General features: G+C 38.0%; 3 protein-coding genes across 3 annotated transcripts in view; 2 read left to right on the top strand and 1 right to left on the bottom strand.

The window, feature by feature from the left end:
• The first annotated feature begins 710 nt into the window (after positions 1-710).
• Positions 711-2,435, top strand: LOC137940244 (probable WRKY transcription factor 9). Its single transcript, XM_068785192.1, has 5 exons — positions 711-947; positions 1,017-1,153; positions 1,233-1,533; positions 1,622-1,735; positions 1,950-2,435. Exons 1-5 carry the CDS (start codon positions 711-713, stop codon positions 2,433-2,435), a joined length of 1,275 nt encoding a protein of 424 aa, XP_068641293.1.
• An 869-nt stretch (positions 2,436-3,304) lies between these two features.
• On the bottom strand, positions 3,305-8,628 carry LOC137940114 (uncharacterized). The gene is made up of 10 exons (XM_068785040.1): positions 8,495-8,628; positions 8,303-8,404; positions 8,149-8,214; positions 7,896-8,063; positions 7,697-7,810; positions 6,075-6,146; positions 4,981-5,064; positions 4,786-4,886; positions 4,378-4,462; positions 3,305-3,965 (listed from the first exon to the last, which is right to left on the bottom strand). The coding sequence occupies exons 1-10, from the start codon at positions 8,570-8,572 to the stop codon at positions 3,582-3,584; spliced, it is 1,254 nt and encodes a 417-aa protein (XP_068641141.1). The 5' UTR covers positions 8,573-8,628; the 3' UTR covers positions 3,305-3,581.
• A 1,388-nt stretch (positions 8,629-10,016) lies between these two features.
• Positions 10,017-19,035, top strand: part of LOC137940113 (vacuolar protein-sorting-associated protein 33 homolog) — a 49,166-nt gene continuing 40,147 nt past the window's right edge. The window contains exons 1-6 of the mRNA XM_068785039.1: positions 10,017-10,263; positions 10,359-10,398; positions 10,470-10,550; positions 10,948-11,142; positions 15,876-15,986; positions 16,120-16,185. Coding sequence (XP_068641140.1) covers positions 10,211-10,263; positions 10,359-10,398; positions 10,470-10,550; positions 10,948-11,142; positions 15,876-15,986; positions 16,120-16,185 — 546 coding nt within the window. The 5' untranslated portion in view covers positions 10,017-10,210. The remainder of the gene's footprint in view (positions 10,264-10,358; positions 10,399-10,469; positions 10,551-10,947; positions 11,143-15,875; positions 15,987-16,119; positions 16,186-19,035) is intronic.

Here is a 19,035-nt window from a genome sequence, read left to right as displayed (position 1 = left end):
TGTCTACTTCAAATGGCAATTATGTCTTTCTTCCTCCTTGAAAGCTCTTGTAGGGAACTTGGAACTGCACTCAAGCAGACATGAACGAAGAAAATGTCCGAGCATTTCAGCCAGAAAGTCAAGCTGAAGATGCTTGGCGATTATGCCAATCATAATCTGTAATCAAATAAAATTTTCAGCATTGAAATATCAACCAGGATTTTCATATCTCAGCGTGATTGCCACGCATCTTATGCTGAGATCTGTCTCAGGAAATTTCCTGGACTAAAATACAAGTCTTCTTTTGATTAGTCACAGTGCAGAACTAAGAAAACCCTAGACATCTGTAAAACTATAAGTGAAAACCTCAGATTATTAAGCCATTGAATTTGAACTGGAAAGGCTCAAACCATGCAAAAAAATCATACATGTACTCATAATATAAAACGAAAATCATTTGTATCAAATCAAATGGCTCCAAGCATCGGCCTGGGCATTTTCCTTACAGGAAGGGGCGTCAGGGTCATTCTTTGCAGGAATTATCAAGTCCTGAACTCTGATGTGATAATAATAATAATCAGGCAAAGTCAAGACTCAGACGAGTCCTTCTGTGTCTATTAAGCACGTCTTAGAGATCAGAGAATTGACTTTGGTGCCTCGATAGTTGCATTAATATCTATGGAGAGAGAGAGACTGCCTCATATCGTTGAAACGGGGAGAAGAACTGGACAATGCAAATCGATCTTTCACTGAAGATAGCTGATGATGGAGATAAAGCAGAAGAAGAGGAAGAAGAAGAAGAAGAAGAAGAAGAAGAAGGAGAACGCGAAATAGAAGACAAAGTACAGGGGAAACAAAAACAACAAGATGGTGTTAACCCAAAAGAAGAAGCACAAGAGGAAGCAGATCCAGTCCACATGGAAGCATTAGTACAGAAGTCCCTCCCAGAAAATTTCAAGTCAGATGAGGTACACCAGAAATCATCTCTCTCAGGCTGTCTCTCAGTCTCTTTCTAACTAACTGTATGCATGTCGTAGTTATGTGAGTTACAGGGAGAGATGAATCGCATGAAGAAAGAGAACGACGTCCTGAGAAAGGTGGTGGAGCAAACCATGAAAGACTACTCTAGCCTGGAGATGAAATTTGCAGCTATTCGAAGAAATAAGCAAGATAATGTAATTCTGTTTTTCTTGAGCTCCTGAATTGGATTTTGTTTTCCATGTTTGCCTCATTTTCACAAAATTATTCAATTTGGATCCTCAGATCTTTCTCTCTCTTGGGGGCAAAGATGAAGCAGAAAGAACACTCCGAGTTGTTAAGTCTGAAAGCAAGCTACCATCCAATAATAATGAGATTGATGATGCAAAGGGATTGGGATTGTCGCTAAGGATGCAAACCCATACTAACCGAGATGAGAAGGAGGAAAAGAAAAATATAGAAGCTTATGATAAGTTTCAGAAGAGTGAATTGGTTGGAGTTACAAGTCGTACCTCCCCACCTACAGCCAATCGGAAGGCAAGGGTCTCAGTCAGAGCCAGATGTCAAGCCCCCACTGTGAGTTCAGCCATGATTAATCAATTTGATTTCCATTTGACTGCAAACAGAATTCGGAAACGGAATCATATTTAGAGAATTTTTGCAGATGAATGATGGGTGCCAATGGAGAAAATACGGCCAGAAGATTGCGAAAGGGAATCCTTGTCCCAGAGCTTATTACAGGTGCACAGTAGCCCCAGGATGCCCAGTCAGAAAGCAGGTCAGATTCCTTATTGTACTTACTTTCCTTTTCTTTTCTATTAGCTATCTAGCAACTTCATCTGCTTGTCTAATTGCTGCGTGCATTTCTGTGCTTGATTTATATTTTTTCTCCTAAAAGAATTCATATGCAATCCCCTTTTGCTAGGAGAAAAACTTTTGCTAGTATATGACAGATCAAAATGTCAACTCTTGTTCATGTTCTCTAAAAACAGGTTCAGAGATGCCTGGAAGATATGTCAATACTCATTACAACCTATGAAGGAACACACAACCATCCTTTGCCCGTGGGAGTAACTGCACTAGCTTCAACCACTTCCACTCCAATCAATTTCATATTATCAGAGGAGGACCAGCTGCTTTCTAATTCTATTGTTGACAGTACTCCCCATTTGCACATGTTGTACTCTTCTCCATATCTAAGAAACACGTCTTCACATCCACCCACAAATGAGCACATCATCAACTCTAGCAAGTACCCGTGGATGCCCAACAACCTGAGTTATCCCAGTTCTAGCTCTAGCGACAGAGGAAGATATCAATTTTCTAACGTATGGGGATCGGATAAGCTGAAAAGAGGCAACGAGGAAGATAAATCCATAGCCGAAAGTGTCAGCGAAATCACTTCAGACCCAAAATTTGCAGTGGCAATGGCATCTGCTATCAATTCACTTATCGACAAGGAAAGCCAGGCAGCTTAAGGTTGCTTGTTTTCTGTGGTATACGATAAGAAGGACGATCCCATTTGTTTGTTATACTCAAATTTTTTACTTTGCAGCTTAGCTTCTTGTAGTGTTGTTGCTTCACAATAAGGTTATTAAGCAAGAAGTCTTTATTGATTTGGAACAAAGATGCTATATGTAGAATAAGATATCTCATGGAAGAGTAAGATTTCTTGCCTCATGAATGGCCTTCCAAAAGCCTGGCTGAAGTCTGGTAAGTCGGGTCTGTTAACAGTAGTTCTTGTTGTAGTTCCTGCATTTTTAAAGACTATTAGTGGTTCATATTTCCTGAAAACACTTTTCCACTGGAAAATTTTACCAAGAAAATGATAATATTTTTTTAAATATTAACTATTGACTCTTCCGAGATCAATATTTCTAAAACTCAGATTGAGAATTAGTTGGATAAGTAAGAAAATAAGCTTTCATATATATTTTTTATATATATAATTCTTCATATAAAATCTCGTTATTAATAGCATAAAATGGATCAAAAGTTGAACTTTTCTATTACTACTTCAAATATTGATTTCTCTTTGCAAAAAGTTTAATTGCTAAAATTATTTTTGCGTTAAAAAATAGACTCAAAGATATTCTTATTAATTTATAATCATTAATATAAAAAATTTAGTACAAAAGTACAAACACTAAGAGAAAAAAGGGTTGGTTCAAGGACAAGAAAGAAAAAAAAAAGATCAAATACTTCAAAAACACCATTTTCCAACAGTTTCAAATTAATACTAGCAGCAATTTGACGTCCCTAATTTTATTATGTGAGAAGGTAAAAGCCAGACAGTGACAGAACATAAAAGATAAATTCTCTTTATTCTCATGTTTTTTTTCCAAAGGACGAAAGGAATGATTTGTCTTCACCATCCTCTACTATTAATTAAGCTGGTCAATTACAGAACAACAAAGGCACCAATAAAAAGCAACAGGAATATGCAGACAGTGCTCTCGCTGCAATAAAACAAAATGCAAGCCAACAAAACCAAAAAGAACACAAATATATAGAAAGACAGAAATATAGAACCTCAATTAGCTAACATCCCTTGCATTTGCGAATGCTAATGATTAACTTAGAAAGGTGTCCTGCCTCCTGAAAGTAAAATACAGACCCTTAAGCTACTGCAAATCCTCCTCAGGGCCTGGGCTAGAGTTACCTGTTTCAGACTTTGGGTCATCTACCCTCCGGTTACTATCATCAACCCCAAGCACATCATCCATCATGTCATCTTCAACTGCAATGTCTTCCACATCCTCGTCATCCTCATCATTCTCAGTTCCTCCTGGAATTTTCCGAGTCTTGGGTCCATGCTCAAGCCTGTGCGTCTCCAGTTCTTTATCCATTGTCTCCTGTAGATTAATCATATTATTTGATTTCCTTGCATTCCTTGCATTTTGCCATCTCTCCAGCTCTGCTTCAACATTTGCAATATATTGTTCCCCAATCTGCTTTTGATACTCTGAGAGCTCTTCTCTCCTACCAGATTTCCACTCTTGGAGAGCCTGGAGTAAGACAGTAAAGATGATCAACTAAATGCTAATTTACAAAAACAAACCCATCAAATGGAAAACAACTTTTTAATCTAAGACCTAAGAAACATGCAAATCATTAATTTCTATCAGCAAAAAAGGTGCTTTCTCTAAGATTTCCAAATCTTTGCGCCCTTCACGTTCAAGAACCAGGAACCTGATGCCCTGGAGCTCGTGGATACAAGAGCACAGGTCACAGAGAAGTTCCATGTCATCAAGATGGTGTCATCCTGTTCCGCACACCATTAACACTTATGGTGTAAAAGTAGAGAACGAGTGCAAGCTGTTTCTCATTTGAAATGTTTTTTAACCAATAAAAGAGACTCTGATGCCATTCAGTAAAAACTCAGGAAAAAGAAAAAGGAAAAGAACAACAACAATATACCTGTTCTTTTTGCTTTTCAACCACAGTAGCATCTTCTTCCAAAGGCTTGACTGGCTGGTAAAAGATGGATGGTTGTGCCTTAGTCCTGAGGCAACATGACAAGAAGTCATAATAGAAGTCAGTTTAAATAATTATTTATGTCAACCTACTCATAGATACCGTTAGCAACACGGAGCCTCCGACTTCTCAAAAGCCCAATCTCATGTACGTGAACAGAAACTTATCTTGTCAATAAAAATCGTCAATATGGACACTTTTGGACCAAAAGTAAAAATAACCTGCAATATGACATAAATGATCCATAAGAAAAGACAGTATAACATTTTCCAAACAAAACAGATAAGTTTAAATTTGAAAGAAAAACAAGCAAAGACAAGCAATTGTGGCTTAGAGTGAAGCTATACATACCTTAGAAAATTGCAAAGCTTTTTATGGTGCTCTGTCCACTGAAGAAAAAGCAGGTCCAACTTCTTTTCCTCTGCTTTGGCAGCAACTCTTGCACGAAGTGTCTACATTCATCAAAAGAATAAATAAATAGCTAAGCTAGGTTAGAAAGAAAATACACTTCTAATTTAACCATCAGATGCCACACATCAAACGCACCAGATCCCGCCTTCGTTTTTCTGCAAGTTGTTCACGCTCCTGCTGCCGTAACCTCTCACTTTCTTCACGTGCCCGTTCTTCAGCCTAAATAAAGACCACAATCACACAATTACCACATAAGAAAGAAAACTGAGCTACAAAAATACAATTTTCCTCTTTCATAACAAGTACAGAATATTAAGCATCACAGTACAATTTTTAAAGCACTAGCCAGGGATGGGCATCTCACAAGATGAATAAACCATTTGAGGCCTATTGAAATGGTCCATGAGCAGTCAATCATCTAGCTTATACTGTAATTCAGACATGAAAATATATCATATAGAACTGGCATCACAGTCCAAGCATGGGTTGGTTTCTGATAGGTGAATAACCGGGAATGTCTGAAGGCCTTGGAAAGAGAAATATTGTTAGAACAGCCGGACTCAGTAGACTGATAGAGAGAGTTGTTCACTCAATGGCCAGAAAGAATCAACTCCATACTTGCGACAGAGTCACTCTACTTCACATTTTAAAGAAATAACTAACAAATACAAAGATAACATCCCAAAGAGAATCTATGCTTGGTTAAATAATTTCATCAATCTAAATAAATTTTTTTATCTGAACCTAAATAACTTTATCTATCTCTCTTATGGAGCTTACAATAACTACACGGCTCTAAGGCTTTGTATGCGATTAATTTGGTTGTAGTTAAACTAATATTTTTTGTTAATTAAACCAACATAAAACTCAACTTATTCAATTACAGGTCATTCCAGATCCTTTAGTGTCTCAAAATAAGATTCAATAATGTCACTGATCTCATTTTACAATTTTTTTTTTTTTGGCGTGATCGTGTGTGTCAGGGGGGTGGGGGGGGGATAGGGAAAATTACAAAAAATGCATATTTTAAGTCAGAAGAAACAAATAAAAGTGAGCCAAAAAGGGCTATGAACAACAAAAAGTATAATGTTTAGTAAAAAAATACAAAAATTGGAATATTAAATCCCTTTTTTACACCTACTTCTAGTTGATTCTTCTAAAACCATTATAAACCAACAAAAGCACCCACAGTGAAGAATGAAATATTTTAAAATAGTAAGTAGACTCACCCTTTTAAGAGAATCCGACCTCCGCATATATGCCTCTGAAGTGGACAAATTCCTGTCTTCTTGCCGAAATTTCTGATGCAACAATATGATAATATGAATTTAGATTGCACAAAATGAAGTCCATTATAAGTGACAGAACATAGGATAGATTAGAAAATAATTTAAATATGACATTTGGATAATGAAAAACAAATAAAAGAAGGGTAATATAAAAGGTGCATCTCCTAAGAAACAAATACACTATTTTTTGCAAACACGGTATTTTACTATTTGAGCACTATCTCTTTACCATAAATTATACCAGCATATAAGTTTACTACATTTGTAACACAGTACGCTGTTGCTCCTATAGTAAACAAACATCAGTTGGCAGTTATACCACTTTCACAAGCAAGATTACCATGTGAGATGAACAGCAAAGTAATAAGCAAACTACCAAAATAAAAGTGCACATAATACCCGTCTGTTAGAACCTCTACATGTTTTCATTCAATAAACAGCAAAAACTCAATGAATAGATAATGAAACTCATCGAGCACAACCTGTTTAAAAGGTCAGCTACTCTCACTAAGTGAAGTCTATCCCTAATGCTTAAGTTGATAGGGTCATTTGGGCAATGCCTCAGAGTCCTAATGCTTAACAGTCAGGCATGTATCTAAATGGCCTATGACTGCATTCCCTACAATACAAAGTGGCTGCATTATCCAGAGGAAGGAGTCCATACACCTTTCTCAAACCATAAAAGCATTCACATAACATCTCACTAAAAATATTTATGCCCGTCTGCGCTAACGTTGGGGCCTCATTGACTCGAATTCCCAAGAGTAACTACCCTTGACCACCTTGGGACACAGGCATTTAATATGAAATCTTTATCAACATCACCCATAGCAGCATGATACCCTAGCATTGATATATAAAAGAAGCTTAAACTTTTCACAACACTATTATCAAGCCCTTCACAAGTAAATGGATGACAGCTCATGAATGTGAATTCCCACAGCTAACCCCTTGCCTACCTTCAAGAAACAGGTATTTAACATCACTTGTCATCCTCGTTATAATTATTACCTTGAGACACTTACTTTGATAAGATAAACAATAATGAAAAAAGAAGCATAAAAAATTCCATAATGCCTTCAACTAGACCTTCGCAAATAAATATAAAGCACGCCAAGTCATTCACCAGAGTTCCAAAAGATAGCTTCCTGAACTGCCTCAGGAAGCTGGCAGTTAATGTAAAATCAATCATCATTAGAACCACCATTGTATAAAAGAGCATAAGCTTTACATAATGACATTTTCTAGCCCTAGCAAGTAGATGGCAGTCCTAGAAACATCTAATAAAGGCAAAGGTAGGACCACTACCAATGTAAGCCTTACTTGCATTTTTTTTTTTTTAATACTATTTGATAATGTTAGTTTAACACCATTTACATAGGAGCTAGAGACTCAATTTACACCAACTAATTATGTGACTGCGCTGTTTTCTTTGAAAAGCACAACGTTTAATGCTCTACCTTACAATTTCTATTAAAAAGAAGATCCAGCAATTACTAAAAAAATCATAAATAGCCAAACACTTCGCCAGAAAAATAAGGATTAACATCACAATATAGCACCTCCAGTGTGCCCAACAACTGGCCTAACATCCTTCTGTTCCTCTTAACCAAGCTTGGATCCTCGTTCTTCGGAAGCACCCGAGGTACATGTTCCGGTGCGGGAATCTCTACGTCCTGGAAAAAGAAAATTAAAAGATGTCAACAAAATAGAGTTCCCATAGCTGAAAATTGTTGGAACTACCCCAGGAGTTTGACTCACCGCATTTTTAACCATCCTTTGGTTCGCAACTCTTATATAACCACCTCGTTGTGACTGGAAAGGATTTCTCTCGTTCTCGGTTTCTGCATTAGAGCCACCCTCAGCGGCTAAATCCCCATCCTTTACTTCTTTGTCTTCTGCACCCTCGACTACTTTTCCGTCTCCAACCTTTGTTAAAGATTGTACAGTGATGCGTTGAATTAAATGTGACAGAAAAAGAAAAAGAGCTTTTGGATCCAAAACTAGTAATTACCTTAACAACAGCAGAAGACAGACGTCTTTTTGGTGAAGGTTGGTCTTCCGGGTCGATCCTATCAGCCTGAGATAATGAAGAGCTAAGAAAACAAAGACACAGGACCAGAAGCAGGAAAACAAAAAAGATAAACAAAAAAAAGGAGAAAACTCACGGGTCGGACGACACCACGTTGCCGTGGCCCGTTGCCACGCCCACCATTAGCGGCCAAACCCCCGCGACGGATGCCCCTCGGGTCTCGCAGTCGCTCGGTTATCTGTAAACAAAAGGAGAATTTCTGATTGAAAGGAGAAGAGCACGAGATAAAAAACAAACAAACAAATAAATAAGAAGATGATCGACTAACCTCCCATTGCTGTCTATGAAGCTCATCGATTTCTTTGCGAAGCTCCTCGGCAGTCTTCTCCACAGCGGCTGTCCCCATGGCTGGTACAATGAAACCCTTCCCCTTCGTCCGTCTGTCGTCTCAAGCTCTCTCGCACAGAGTGCACAGTACGGCGCCCTCTGTTTACGGGAACCTATATACGAGTGTTGTGAGTCGTACGTAGCACACGAATAGCATCAACGTTTGGATCTCTAAATCAGGGGGGCCCATCGGTTGTCTTAGGGTTCATCTCATATGCTTATCTTCCTTCCCTGATTAGATTTTATTTTTAAATAATTTTCATGAATAAATTTAGTACATAAGTATAAACCCTATTAATGTTAGATCATAGAATAATTCAAAAAATAATAATAATATATGTATGTTAATCTTAAATTAATTTTAAAAATTAAAATATAACATAAAATTTTAATTTAGGGTATCCAGTATATAGTTAGGAAACTTGAAAATCAAAATTAGAATAGATAACCTTAAAAATTGCTTCAAAAAAAGGCATTAGACATAGTTAATGGCATTTCTTCTATAATCAACTTTTCTAGTTTGATTTACTATAAATTGCCAACCAGAACATGCTAATCAAAATGTAAGGACTTGACACAAACACTAACTAGGGATTCATGACACTGATTGGGGCCAAAGACACCTACTAGACTTTGGATCATAGTGATTGAAAAGAGATGGTGTTACACTTATATAGGGGACTAGGATAACAAGGACATGAAATGGATGGGAGGAACCAAAGACTCTTACCTTTGCCAGGGGTAATCATCCTTGGGGAATGGCTAAGTTGGTGAAACTCCTAACATTGATAAACACTTTGATTGATTGGGGGTTAACTGCTTAGAGACCTTTAGATAATTGGTCAAGATGCCTTGGGTTACTCGAAGCTAGATTAAAAAAATTGTATTTGATTGAATGTTTACATGCTCCGATAGCTTATATATTTATACTTCTTATGCAGGACTAAGAGTAGCCTTACAACTACTTTTTTTTTTTACTTCAATTAGAACAATGGTTACATAAAAAGACACTTGCTAAACTACTTTGCTCAATCTACAATTCATTGTTAGGAGTCAAATTACCGTATTGTTTCAATCATCCTCCACAACTAACTCAAACTCTAAGGGGTTGAGTAAGTGAATTTGTAACAAGTCCACAAATAAGTTGTGAGGCTAACACAAACATTTAGTTTATCCAAAGTATTATACAACTTATCTAGGTTCATATTTGTCACCAATCTAGCAAGATCCCTATGACTGTGCTATTGATGAAATAAATTTTGAGCAAGCTTTGTTTTAACCCATTTATAGCTTTGGATGGAGACAAGACTTTTTATTTACTATCAACATAAACTTTTTGTAGACATGTTGATGCATGAATCGGAAGATGTGTGGTGTCTTTACTACTAGTTCCATCAATATGTTATTTAGATGGTTCATATATGGCTAGGTACCGTAGCTACAAGCCGTGGTTGGACTTGGCGCCTGCGGCCTCGAGGATCTGGCTTCATACAGAGTTCGGAGTCTTTGGACCGACGACGTTCTAGCGTGGAGCCCGCTCTTTTGCCGAACCCATTCCCGAAATACTGCAAAAGCGCCATTCTTAGCTAATTTTCATTCATCTCCGCAGTTCAGGTGAGCGCTCTACCGTGGAGGAAGGTACCTGACTTCTTCTTCAATGGCGCAGATTCCCAATCTGGACAATGCACCCTTAAACCTTAATAGCATTAGGTAGGCGTAAATAATACCATGAGCAGTTCCGCACCCAAGCATAAATTTCCTCAAAATTCTAATTATTTAGCTTTTTCATTTTCTTTCTATATCAGAGACCAGTCTCAAAAGGATCTTCTCAACATTCTCAAAAACGTGAGTTTCAGTTGTCTTTCAAGCAACTGTTTGGGTGGACATTTCATGAATGAATCGTTTCTTCTGATCAGGTTCGTGGAAAGAAGTGTCTTGTCCTCGATCCTAAACTCAGTGGATCACTCGCTTTGCTTATCCAGACCTCGCTTCTCAAAGTAAGTGTAGTGCCTACTGTTCCCTTGATTTTTATTCTGTATGAATTGTTACTGAAGATGGGATTTTCTAAAAAAATGATTTGTGGGTAACTGATGGTATATTTAATGTGGTAGCAGAATTGGAGCCACTTTAATGAAGATTTAATTAGTGCATGATGGGTACTAAGCGTATAAATATGAAGTCTTTTCATCAGTCGCATATGTGTTTCCGGCCAGGCATACTCAGATAACATGCTGAGTACCAATACTGCAAAAAGATGTCATATTCAAAACTCTTGTACCGTTATATGATACTAGAAAACTTAAAAAGTAGATTAAATACAGTTCTTTGAATGAGATGATGAAATTCGAAGTTGGGACTTTTGATAATGATTGGGTCCCCATGCTTGTTGAACAGGAATATGGTGCGGAGCTTCGTCATCTTTCAGCTGAACCTGTTCAAACTGATTGCACAAAAGTGCTTTACTTAGTTAGATCTCAGCTCAATTTAGTAAAACTTATTTGTTCACATATACAACATGATATTTCCAAGGGACTTCAGAGAGAGTATGCTGTTTATTTTGTTCCACGCCGCACAGTTGTGTGTGAGAAGGTAGTTTCTCTATGGTTACCATTTTTGTTGAATATCGTTTTCTAACTTCTGTTTTATGGGTCAAACTTGTTCCTATTTGTAAACTTAATTGTACGAGTAGTCGAAATAAGCTGACTGATTCTGCAAAGGCATTAGGTTTCATAATATTGGCATTTCTTGTATTTTACTGAAATATAAACACTATCTGTTGAACACTAGTAAGGTAAAATATTGGGTTTGGCTGCAACTGTTTTGAAAAAGTGTCGAGCAAGCTTGAGTCAGAATCTCCTATATTATATTAAGTCATCCAAAAAACTTTTTTATGTACAAAGTGATAGTATTGCTAAAGTAAAAGCATGAAGAGATAGTATCTCAGTGAAAGAGAATAAAGTTGACCATAAATTGAAGTTATCTCAGTGAAAGAGAATAAAGTTAACCACCAATTGAAGTATTCACATGTTCATTTTCTTTTTATGATATTGCTTTTTTTTTTGTTTTTTTGAAAAAGATGTATTTATTTTAACAAGAGAAAAATTTACAAACGAAGAGGGAGCAGATACCTTATAACAAGAGATTGCAGGGAAGCTCCCTGCTTGGCAAGCACATTTGCTGCCAAATTTGCAGATCTCGGAATGTGAGACCAAATACAAGAAAAAGATGATGCAATATCTAAAATCTCCTGAAATATGTCCCAATGCTTCCATGGCAGAAGGGGATCATACTGGCACCAACCAATCACTACCTTGGAGTCCCCTTCAATGTGAATAGGACCACTGCAGTTGTCTCCGAACACATGGAGCCCATTAAGAAGGTCATATAACTCTGCCAACGTAGAATCGGAGATGCCTAATGGACCAGCATAAGAGAAGCACTAATACTGCTTCTTGTTTATGTCAATTTTACTGCATAGAGTTTATGGTGGTTGGCATCGCTTGTTAGTGTTTGGGAAATTTTAGATATTACCTCAATTGTTTTTTGTATTTGGACTCACATTCTGAGATCTGCAAATTCTGGGGCAGATGTGCTTGCCAGGCAGGGAGCTACCCTACAATCGCTGGTTGTAAGGGACATGCTCCCCCAAATTTTGTATTTTCTCTCGTTTTTCAATACATCTTTTTCCAAAAAAATCGCTTGTTAGTGTTTGTGTCCATGTTGCCTATTTCAGTTATTGGAGAAAAAAGCTAAGAGAACTGTATAATATATAGAGGCATGGGTAAACATTTTATCGGCCATCCTCCTCCTCCATAGTCAGCACTTGTTTGAGACACCACTTCTTATTTTTTATAGAAATTTATGCATCTTTATGGTCTAATTTGCTATTGAAACTAATATCAGAATTGGAGGTGCTTGGCTGCACTACAATTTTGACTTTGAGTATTTCTTCAAAAGTGGTTCATACCCCTTTTTCTCTTTCTTGAAATTTTTTTTATCTGATTAAGGCCCTTGTACTAAGAGATCTTTTTATTGTCATTGAATTTGTATTTTTCTAAGATTGTTGATGGTCAAAAAGTTCACTATGTTGTGGTTATGCTGTGTAGGCATCTTAGGCTAGTTATCTTATAGGGGGAAAGTTGTTGTTGGTGAAATATCCAGAATTGGTTTGGCTGGGATGATTTTGTGAATATTGGCTTGGAGAAGGCCTCTAGCTTTGGCTAGTCCTTTCGGGAAAACATGCCCATCTTCAACTTCATATTGGAGCAAAATTATGGCCATCTAGTCATACTTATAAGTGTTTATGTTCTTTCTAGCCTGCTATGTATATTCTCCACATATTACGTTTTTTTGTTCAAAAGGTGATGATTCTGTTGCAAACAAAAGGGAACAAAAATTACATCAGGGAGACCTCCCCCCCCTTTTTTTTTTTTGATAAAGATGTATTTATATAAACAAGAGAAATTACATCAAGGGAGACCTCCCCTTACAACAAAGAGATTGCAGGGAGGTACCCAATTTAGCACAAAAGTTGGCAATAGAATTTGCTGACGTAGGAACATGAGACCATATACAAGAAATAGAAGATACAAGATCCAAAATGTTTAGGAAAATATTTCAGTGACACCAATGGGGGTATGAAGAAGAAGAGCATCAACCAATCATCACCTTGGAGTCACCATTTGTGATGAGGGGACCACTGAAACGGTTGTGGTAGATGCAAAGGCCATGAAGAAGGGTGGAGAGCTTGACAGTAGTGGAATTAGCAACACCCGGAGGTTCATAATAGGATACAAGGGGGGAGCCCTCCAGATCATAGAATACACCTTCAAATCCCGTGGCTCCAAGGTTGCCAATGGCGCTTACATCAAAATTGAGCTTGAAATATCCAAGTGGAGGAGGCATCTAGTAGACAACCAAGTGGCGTGGCGGGAGTGGACGTCTGGGCAACCGCATGCTAGTTGGTGCGGTGATGGACATTTTTCATGTTGCCGAATTCCTTCCTAGTGTGGAGACATATAGAAATGAGATTGGTGGCATAGCAAATGACTTCATCAACTGTGTTGAATTTGTTGTTGAATCTCCGAGAATTTCTTTCTTTCCAAAGGTACCATGGGATATGGGCTATGCAGGTAGGGAGGAGAAGCTTACCCAATTTGGGTAGGGGTGCCCCAAAGGGGAAGCGACTCATCTCACCAAGGTCATGGGGGAGGCAAAATTGGATGCCGAATCTGCCAAGGAGAGAAGTCTAGACCCGCCAAGCGAACAAGCAGTGAACAAGTAGATGACTTAGAATTTCGTTCTCTGAGTCATAAAATGGGCAGAGCAGGTTAGGGGATGCGTTGCCATGTAGTCGGAAGTTATCAGCAGTAAGAGTTCTGTTAAGGCAAGCGCTCTAGAGGAAAAATTTCACTTTGTTGGGAGCCATGAGACGCCAAGCGGTTGCTGCCATGTGGGTGTTAGAGGTCCGAGTCCAACCCATGAGATGTCTATATGCCGAGGAGAACGGGAGCCAAATCATCTTGTCTTCCATATGACTCCAAATCTTAGTGGAGCTTAGGCCATCGTCCAGATTACAAACAATGAGAGCTTCTATGTCTGTGAGCCTATGCCTCAAATGGAGATTCCAGGATCCGTTTGTTCAAACATCAGCCACAAATAAGTCTTGTTGAGTCATGAGCTGCAGGAGGGGTTGGAAGGAGTTGATTAGGGGGGGCATCCCTGCTCCACCAATCCGTCCAAAAGTTCAGGTTGCAGCCGTCGCCAACAAAGAATCGAATAGCAGAGCAGAACACTGGGAAAAGGTTGAACATAGAGCTCCACATATTACATTAGCTTGTCTTTTTAGGGATTGATGTGAGGGTAACCCCCCCCCCCCCCCCCCCCCTTCTCCTCCTACTCCAAAGAGGCACTTTACATTAAACTTTGACAACTGCTACATTGGAAATCGTGGTCTAATGGGTTCTGCGGGCTGTTCATCACTCACAAGGCCAGATCCTCTCCCATATCCGTGCTGCCACCTCCATTGATGCTAAAGCTAATGGCCTTAGTCTTGCTGCCAGGTTCTCCACCTTCCCTCTGATTATTGAATGAGGCTCTTCCCCAATTACTGATGGGGGTAAAGTAGCTCTTCCCCCCCCATAGAGAGTCCTCCACATTTTTGAGGAAATGGAAGACATTGTCAATATCACTTGGCATCTCATCCCTCATTCAGTCAAATGGCTCTTGATGCCTAAGGCCAAGGAAGGGGTTCATGTTATTCCCAACTTTAGCATGGTGCTAGAGCAGGGAGGCTGTTCTATTGAACCTGGTGTGTGCCCCGTATATGTTGTCTGTGTCTCAGGCTTGTTGTTTGTTTGTTGGGTTTGGATGTAAGAGGAAGCGTTAGATTAAAGTTTGAAAAAATCTAGTTGTTATTAGTTGGGAAAGATCTCCCAGTTTCCCTTAGACATTTTGGGATGAACTTGGACCTAACTTTGTCACTAGGTTATAAGTATGTCTGACATCTTAGGTGAGTTATCTCCAAGTGAGAGAAGTTTTGGGGGAACAGTTCCTCATTAGGTTGGGGAAAGATCCTGTACTTATTAGTTGGAAAGATATACCCAAACTTTTTCTAGCTATTGTGTTAGGATCCTGCCCAATTTCAATAGATAGACTTGCTTTGTGGTGATTATATCAGTGAATGTTTTTTGTTTTTGAGGCATCATTATCAGTTGATGACCCTTCCAAAAAAATATCAGTTGATTATATCATTGAACTATTGGTAATTATTCCCTTCAATTTTATAGGCAGAAAATAATAAAAACATATAATGAGCTAAAGAAACAAGAAAAAGAGGAAGTCTTATTGTACAACATGGCCCAAACTCCTTGATACTGATAATGTTCTGATTGTTTGCCTGCTTCTCAAACTGTTTGTTCTTGTGATTAGTTTGTTCTGGTTATGTCTTTGTATTGGCTCTTAGGTGCAACAAAATTGTGACCCTCCTCAATGTTGTCCAATCTGTGCACCTGTTTCTCATCATTAAACTCATATAATTTCATACCAAAATTTCCTAACAACCTCTCTATATTGATATCATCCTGTGATGCTTTTTTCTGAAAATGATGAGAGTAAAGATACACTCAAAGAGATCCCAAAGGGGAAGAGTACAAACAAGGGAGTGCAAGATACCAAGCATAGAATTATGAAACAACTCAGGCTAGAGTAGTATCATCTTATGAAGCTTGAGCACAAAAGTGAATATGTTTCAATGTTTTTTTGTTTCTTTTGGTTTTGAGAAATTATTAGATCATTAATGTGGAGGGGTTTATTCTCTGCAGATCTTTGAGGAAGAAAAGGTTCATCAATTGTTAACAATTGGGGATTTCCCTCTATACATGATTCCACTGGATGAGGATGCCCTTTCTTTTGAGCTTGACTTTGCTTTGAGGGTATGTTAGATGTGGGATTGCTTTTATGTAATCAGTTTGCATTCATTTTCAGTTTATAGTTAATGTTGTTTATTTTCAGTTTACAATTACCTTTGTTTATATGATTTTGAAGATTGTTGCTTCATGTCTATAGGAGTGCCATGTTGATGGTGATACAAGCTCCCTTTGGCATATTGCAAAAGCCATCCACAAGCTTGAGGTATTTAATCTTTGAAAGTGGAAAATAAGAGTGTAAAAGTTGAGCCATTAAATGCTTAAAATAAGGGAGATCTTCAAATCTTCTTAATATGTTTACCTTCCTCTGTGTGCTAGTTTAACCCTAAAAATGATCAAACATATGGTTTGATTTTTTTCAAATTAGTAAGATAATTTGTTAAAATGGAAAGGAGAGGGTTCCAAGAAATCAACACTACCTTGAGGGCTGGGTCAAATATTTGATGAAATCTTCGATATTATAGCTTCTCAGACCATTGAATCCTCCCATTTTCCATGTGAGTTCCATATGAGGCTAAAAGTTTATCAGATGTTCTAGCAAAAGATGAAGTCTCCCCATTGTATCTTGCTATCAGGGCCTCCCTTCCTCTCCCCTTGTATCATGTATCTGTATTCTTTCTTTGAATAAAGCTATCACCATTTCCAGACAAAAAAGAAAGGAAAGGAAGGCCAGAAGAATCTCAAGAGAGGCAAAATGGAAAATAGAGCAAAATAATAGCAAAGTGCAAGAAATAACTAAATAAAGTAAAAGAAAGAAGAACCTAAATGGCTAGACTCCTGATTTCCTCCTTAGCCAGCTGGCTCGTGGGATTTTGCTCATCCAGAAATATGTTTCCATATGGTATCTAACCTTAGCAAGAGAAGCAACATCAGAGATATGGCATCAGACTGTCAAGGCCAGTCTTCTTTCTTTTGAGCTCAAGTAAATCACATTTTGAGACACATTCTAATAATTGCCTAGTGAGTTTTTTTTGAAATTGTGAAATCTTATTAATCAGAAAAAAATACAAGGTTGGAGAGGTCCCTCAAACTATCGGAAAGAAGACCCCTGTTGCAAGAGAAGCTCAGGAGGCGCCATCTTTGGCAAGAGTTTGTCAAAGAGTTGGCATTCTGAGCACCCTCTACCATGAAAGATAAAAAAATTACATAATTTCTTAACTTCTTAAAAAATACACTTCCATGGAGGCTGAGCTTTCCGTTCATCCAGCTAATGACCGAGGTTGAATCCCCTTCAATCATGAGTAGCGTGGAGAATTTTTGAGCTTACAGTTTCACCCTTGATGTAGAGCTTTTATTTCTGCTGTAGTGGAATCTGACTAATTGATGGGTCCTGCAAATGTTAGTAGAATTGAGCCCTGAGAATCTCTAGAACTTCACCCACATTGCTAGTCCCGTGGTTACCTAGGAACTACCATCGCAACTTAATTTGATGGAGCCTTGGGGAGGGGAAGCCCAGGAGATCGTCACTGGAGGGTGGATATTTTTTTGAAAAGAGGAATCAGTTCTCCACTGCTTTTGGATCAGAGAGGGAAATTTTGGGGGGGGGGGGGGCGCGCGCAGAGTTTTCTATGCTTTGGCCCATGTTAGCATTGTTTGTGGGATCTTTTTAATCAGGCCTCCTTTAGATGTGCTAGAGTGGTTGAAAGTTCTGTTGTTCCAGTTCCCTCACAATACCCATGACACTACTACCAATGCTGTTTTCCAGAGAATTAAACCAATTTTTGATAGCTTTTGAAAGATGATCCACATTAAAAATTCAGGGAAGGAAGCCGAGAAACATCCTTGCAACCCAAACTTCCAGAAAATAGCTCTCCAAACCTTAAAACTAAAGACATAATGCACTAGCAAGTGATCTACTTTCTCCTCTTGTTTTACCTTAGAGCTTACACAAAGAGTTTGTTAAATTTCTGGAAAAGAGAAATACTTTACTAACTTGATTATAACTGAGTACAATGAGCCTCTATTTATAATAGAGGAAACAAGTGGAATCCAATTACAATTAAACCACCTTTGTCCCTATTATACCCAAAGTTAGACACTAAAAGATAAGTCCTAGAATAATTGAACAATTGAACATAAATAGAAGATTAATATAACGAAAATACCTTTAAATGAGATTCTTCTGTGAGACCTCCTATGGGACTCCTATAAGATTCCACCATATTAATTCTAGCTCTGTATGACTTCTTGCTGTTGGAGTCATGTAAGACTCTTCCATGCCTATTCTTCAAACTCTCCCTCAAGCTGGAGTTTATAACTTCAACTTGCAATGAAAAAGATTTTTGGTCTTCAATCTTCATTGGCTAAAATTCATAGATGTAAAATCATCATCTTTTGTTCTTCCTCTTTTTGGAATATTTTGGTTACATAGAAATTACTACAACATGTGAAATAATATACATCTTTCTTGTATTTCTTCCTCTACTTCTCCCCCTCGAGTTGGGGATAAAAAGGACATAGAGACCTAGCTTGGACAAAATACAATATGGGAGAAGAAAATCACTCCTAGCCGTACGAAAAAGCTTCGTACACTAGTCAAAACGGTTATAAATTGAAACACACTCTACTCAATTTCAATGGCAGAAAAACGACCTAATGCTAGGGCACATCAAAGTGATTACTCACTTTTTAAGGGTAGCGAAAATGCAAATCACCTTTTGGGTGAAGAATAAAAGACTTGTCTCAAGTTGGATGGTGGACACACTTCTATAATTTTTAGGTAGTGGGTCTAGGTGTCACTTTGAAGTGATAAATGCACAAGATGATAAACTGAAGAAATACTAGAGGAAAACAACTTTGACTAGTATGAGGGGAGACTGTAACGATATAACTGAAATAACTTTTTTTTGAAACGGTGATGATTTTATTACGAAGGAAAGCAAAAGAATACATCAAGGGAGACCTCCCCTAACAAGATATAACTGAAATAACTTAACAAACCAATTGGACCCAAGTATGATTTTAGAATTTTTTTTTTGGGGGTGAACATAATTTTTGGAGATGACAGTGCAGGCTATTGGTGCATCCTTCATTGCCTTGATCCAAAAAAAAAATT

This window comes from Aristolochia californica, unplaced genomic scaffold (assembly GCF_029961685.1).
Source record: "Aristolochia californica isolate CCGP_79_NKW_82.1479 unplaced genomic scaffold, dmAriCali1.0.hap1 SCAF_9, whole genome shotgun sequence".
Taxonomy (NCBI): domain Eukaryota; kingdom Viridiplantae; phylum Streptophyta; class Magnoliopsida; order Piperales; family Aristolochiaceae; genus Aristolochia; species Aristolochia californica.
The sequence above is the reverse complement of the archived record's forward strand: the minus strand, read 5'-3'. Positions and strand labels throughout refer to the sequence as shown.

What these genes read in the sequence shown, in the direction of transcription:
- LOC137940244 (XM_068785192.1), top strand. Translation starts at nt 711, where the DNA reads ATGCAAATCGATCTTTCACTGAAGATAGCTGATGATGGAGATAAAGCA. An exon ending in CGAAGAAATAAGCAAGATAA is followed by an intron (nt 1,154 to 1,232) that starts TGTAATTCTGTT and finishes ATTATTCAATTT; the next exon opens with GGATCCTCAGATCTTTCTCT. An exon ending in GATGCCCAGTCAGAAAGCAG is followed by an intron (nt 1,736 to 1,949) that starts GTCAGATTCCTT and finishes CTCTAAAAACAG; the next exon opens with GTTCAGAGATGCCTGGAAGA.
- LOC137940114 (XM_068785040.1), bottom strand. Translation starts at nt 8,572, where the DNA reads ATGGGGACAGCCGCTGTGGAGAAGACTGCCGAGGAGCTTCGCAAAGAA. An exon ending in AACGTGGTGTCGTCCGACCC is followed by an intron (nt 8,215 to 8,302) that starts GTGAGTTTTCTC and finishes TCATTATCTCAG; the next exon opens with GCTGATAGGATCGACCCGGA. An exon ending in GGTCGGATTCTCTTAAAAGG is followed by an intron (nt 5,065 to 6,074) that starts GTGAGTCTACTT and finishes GTCTTTATTTAG; the next exon opens with GCTGAAGAACGGGCACGTGA.